Raw genomic sequence first — 5,018 nt, forward strand, 5'->3', positions numbered from 1 at the left:
TAAAGTCTCAACCTTTATGTTTCTTTCCCTTAGATATAGATTGTGTATATGATTTTGGTCTCTTTTGGTCCCTTTTTATGGTGTTCTTGGAGTTTGGGGAACTCCAGACCAATATGCTTGGACTAGAATGCCTTCTGGACATTTTGGTGGAAGAAAAATGAGTGTTCATGCACTCTTTTTAGGCCATGCATGAATTTTTAGTCTTTAAAGTCACATTTTGAGTTAGGCGTCTATACGAACTTAGAAGGAAAAAAGTCATCAAGTTTTCATTATAAGCAGAAGGAAAAAGGTCAGGAACGTGTCAATAAGGGTAGAACATACTCCCACCACAGTTGTGTGTTTGGTTTTTTTCCTATGGAAAATGGTGGTTGTAGGCTATGCAGTCAATCGCGGCGCTATAGTGGTTAGCGGAGATAAAGAATCGTGATTTTCAAAGTACCAGTTTGGAATAGAGGCGATGCTATTAGCGTCGCAATTCACCGCGATTATGGTCACTACTATAGCGGCGCTATAACTACTATTTGAATTAATTCCATTTTTGGGCTATTTTACATTAAAAAAAACGTTTTTGTCATTCCATTGAATAAAATTGTTTTTTCTTAAACCAAACCAAAACTTTTGTGCAATTCCATTGAATAAAATTGTGATTATGTGACTCTGATGACTTCCATTGAAACCATGTATGTGTTGTCTAGCTAATTGTGTTGAAGATTTGAAGTATTACGATATGATTAACTGTCAAATTGCTTAATCATTTTATTTGCTAACTATGATTGTGTTGAAGTATGATAAAATGCTAAGTATTGCTTATGTTTTCTTGTTGATAGTGTTAAAGTGTGATTAAATGTGATATTGGTAACAATCTGTGAAGTATGATTAATTAATTATGATATGTGAAGTATGATTTACTGATTAACTAATTAATTGGATTGAGTTGAACTTTGAAGTATGATTTATTGATTAATACTCTAATATATATAAATTCTACATAACATAAAAAAACACTATACCACTGCGAGAACCGCAATTTCAAATGGAGGTCGGTGACCATTATTATATTATTGACAGCGATAACTACTTAGGTTGTAGGGATTATTTGTGTGTTATATATGTTGGATTACCCAAGAAAAAATTTATAACCAATTCATAACTGATGTCCTGATCCCACAACAACAAGAACAAAAGAAGATCGTGGTTTGTCTCTCTTTTTTTCCTACTCCCAATCATCTCTCTTTCTCTAACATGTTTTTGAGTCTTAAATTTTAATTAATTTAATTTATATCTTAAATTTTCTATATGATTTTTAGCACCCTTTAGTTAATTTAAATATCAACTAAACCCTTATAATACATTCTTATATTGTTATTTGTCATAAATAAGGGATTTAATTACTTTAAAATAATTAATTTTAACATTTAATTGAACGTTTTATTCTTGTTAATGTCAAAACACCTAACCCTGATTCACGTATATTACAGTCTTAGATCGCAGGTTCGTTCCATCATCTTCTTGATAAAGGAATTCTTCTCATCTACTTTGAGAAACATGTTTGGTGATAGCCCTCTTATGGTCTAATTTCCTAGATTGTTTTTACTAGAAACAATTAAAGATTGTTTCATAAAAGATCGTTGGGATATTAATAATTGGATTTGGGAATGACGTTGACCTTTGGGGGAGAGCTAAAGGTTTGAAGTTCACAAAGACGTTTCAAGACATCTCTTCGCATGCATGTTTGGATTTGCCAGACAATTGGGTGTGGAATTTAGAGTTTTTAGGAGTAATTTCACATTGATGAGGTTATGTTGGATTTGGGTAGTAAAAAAACCGGTTGTTTTGCCATTTTTCCATAATTTGTCGAACTTGATCTTGGTGTCAGAATTTAACGTTTCATGATTGATTAGAAACAAAACCAATAAGCAAGAGACATTGCTTTGTAACCGTTTGATATCATTCAGGGGTTCAAAACGGTATTTTGCAGCTTAATTTTATAAAAATGTTTCTCAAGCATTCGGGATAGTAGAAAGGTGAAATTTGGTCTTATAAAACTTCCAAAACCTTTTATCAACAACAATTTGAAAAAATAATTATGAAAACGATATTTTTATATTATATGAAAATCGATTGTTTTGTAGATTTGAAAACCAATTTTTTAAACTGTGATTTCACTGAAACAAGTGCCAACCTTCCATATGCCAAACTAACACCAAACTGTAGGATCAACTTCAAAGTTCAAACCGAATTGGTTTCATTCAAACCGGTTTCTAATCCAAACCCATTCGATTTTAAGAGTTAGACCCGTTTACTAATCCCAAACCAATTTCTTGTTCGTGAACATTTATCTGATATGGTATGGGAGAGCCCAAATGAGCTGAGCTCATGTTTGGTTCAGAATTTACAAAAGTTGAAACCGATTTTAATTCGGGCCTCGTGAACCGATTCGGACCCGGTAATCAAACCCGATCGACCTCCATGATGGTAACAGTAGAACCATCAACGCCGTTAGCAAGAGACGTAAGGTAACTAGCGGCCTCATCGTCGTTCTTGGTCACATAAATCAAATTTATAGAAAGATTAAACAAATAGAGATAAATCCAGATTCCATTTCAAACCCTTTGTTTTGTTGCAGACTGCAGAGAGTTTCATGGCGACGTCGCTACTCCTTTCACCTCTATCTGCTCCGACAGTCGACAATAATCGGGAGTCAAGCAGTTCCACCGCCCTATTCTTGAAATCATCTTTTCTCCACAACACCACTCATTTCCTCCATGCCCCTTCGAGGAAAGATGCTGCGATTAGGGGAAGATGTGTTAGGTCTCCGGTCACCGCCGCCGATAAATCTCTGGATTACATACCGAAGCAGTTTAGGGAAGGAAACCTTAAAGACGGATGTGAGTCTCCTTTCACTCATCCACCTTTAAATTTACTTTTCCCCCAAGTTTTTATGCTGTTTTCATGTCTATGAACCTTCATGGAATTTGATTCTCCATATATTTTCGTGTATTATGATTATGTGTAGCTTTGCCTCTACGTATTCCGACCTTCTGATCTGAGATTAATGAAACCCTAAATTGAAATTGAAACATGTCCCTTAGTGTAATTCTTCAGTGTTCTAAAAGGATTCAAGTGGATTGAATGAAACCCTAAATATTTTGCAGTGATGGAAAATTACAAAAATGTCCCTCAATACCTTTATGGTCTGAGTCCTACACAAATGGACATGTTCATGACAGAAGATAATCCTGTAAGAAAGCAAGCAGAATCCGTCACAGAGGTCTCTTTATAACTCTTTACATATATATTTCTTTATGGTTTTTATTTTTTTAACATCTACACATTGTTTTATATTTTTAACAGGAAACAATTTCATCATCTCATAATTACTTAAACCACGGAGGAATGTGGACCCTATCAGGAGGGGGGCCCGCAAAATACAGTATGAGTGTTAGCATGTATCGCGGAGGTGGCGGCAGAGCTTCCGGAAGACCTAGAAGTGCTCCTCCTGATCTTCCATCATTGCTTCTAGATGCTCGTATTTGTTACCTAGGAATGCCTGTAAGAAATAGCAATCTACTTTTGTTTTTTTTTTTTTTTAAATATATTTTTTTTAATGAATTTAAGTATAATTTTGGTTGTTGTAGATTGTTCCTGCAGTGACTGAGCTTCTTGTTGCTCAATTTATGTGGTTGGATTATGATAATCCAGCTAAGCCTATTTATCTTTACATTAATTCATCTGGAACACAGGTGATTTTTTTTTTTTGTTTCTTTTAAGGTTAAATTACTAAATACAAGAAATAACAATTTTCTTTTGTAGAATGACAAAATGGAGACAGTGGGGTCTGAAACAGAAGCATACGCCATTGCTGACATCATGGCTGTAAGAAATCAAAACGATTCATTTTATCTTTTTTAGGTTATTTACTTTTTTGATTTTACTGATATGATTTATTTATTTCTGAAATTGCCCTCAAGTACTGCAAGTCAGAGGTGTATACAGTCAACTGTGGGATGGCATTTGGTCAAGCAGCAATGCTATTGTCGCTTGGAACCAAAGGGTTTCGTGCATTGCAGCCGAATTGTTCAAGTATGTTTTGATTTTCCTTAAAAAAATCAAAATGATTATTATATATATTTATTTATTTTTCCATGTAGCAAAATTATATCTACCAAAAGTCAACCGGTCAAGTGGGGCTGCAATTGACATGTGGATTAAGGCAAAGGAATTGGATACAAACACGGATTACTTTCTAGAGCTACTTGAAAAGGGGATTGGAAAACCGAAAGATGAAATCAGGAAAGATATTCAGAGGCCTAAGTATTTACAAGCTCAAGAAGCCATTGATTATGGGATTGCTGACAAGATTATTAGCTCAAGAGATAATGCTTTTGAGAAACGGGTATGTAATATGTAATATGTTTGCATTGTATTTTGATTTTTTGACATATTTTTAATTACCCGTTTTGATTTTTTTTTTTTTAGAATTATGATGAGATTCTTGCGCAATCGAAGGCGGCAAGGAGAGGTGCAGGTGGTGGTGCACAGGCGGCTCCTTCTGGATTTAGGTAGATTTGAAATGATGGAGGTTTGGTTGCTGATTTGTGTATCATATTGGTCTACTTTTAAAGGATGGTATTATTGTATATGGTCATGAATGGAAGAATTTATGACCTTCTGTAGAACAATGTGATAACTTGAAGCTCTGAAAGAAAGTAATGTGTACTTTTGGACCTATACAATATGTGTACTTTTTACCTTAAAAGCAAATTTTATCAGGGAGAGATACATAGATTATTATGGTTACTTTTGACTGTTAAGCCATGCCCTATGGGAGGTTTTTGGTTTGCTTGGTTCAAGTTTTCAAGATGACAACAAAAAAAAAAAATAAATAAATAAAAAATTGGTTGGTGGGTTGACCCGTTTTATTATACTGGTTAACAGATCTGCAAATCAATTGTGTTCATGGGGTGCATTCAAGTTCAACAATTGATTTGCAGATCTGTTAACCAGTATAATAAAAC

General features: G+C 34.3%; 1 protein-coding gene across 1 annotated transcript; it reads left to right on the top strand.

Annotated features, from left to right (window-relative positions):
- Positions 1-2,547: 2,547 nt before the first annotated feature.
- CLPR1 (CLP protease proteolytic subunit 1) lies at positions 2,548-4,800 on the top strand. The gene is made up of 8 exons (XM_079060708.1): positions 2,548-2,888; positions 3,156-3,271; positions 3,355-3,552; positions 3,639-3,743; positions 3,814-3,876; positions 3,972-4,083; positions 4,152-4,396; positions 4,480-4,800. The coding sequence occupies exons 1-8, from the start codon at positions 2,642-2,644 to the stop codon at positions 4,564-4,566; spliced, it is 1,173 nt and encodes a 390-aa protein (XP_078916834.1). The 5' UTR covers positions 2,548-2,641; the 3' UTR covers positions 4,567-4,800.
- The last annotated feature ends 218 nt before the right edge of the window (positions 4,801-5,018 follow it).

The sequence above is a fragment of the Lactuca virosa genome, chromosome 7, assembly GCF_052849685.1.
Source record: "Lactuca virosa cultivar CGN04683 chromosome 7, Lactuca_virosa_CGN04683_v6, whole genome shotgun sequence".
Taxonomy (NCBI): domain Eukaryota; kingdom Viridiplantae; phylum Streptophyta; class Magnoliopsida; order Asterales; family Asteraceae; genus Lactuca; species Lactuca virosa.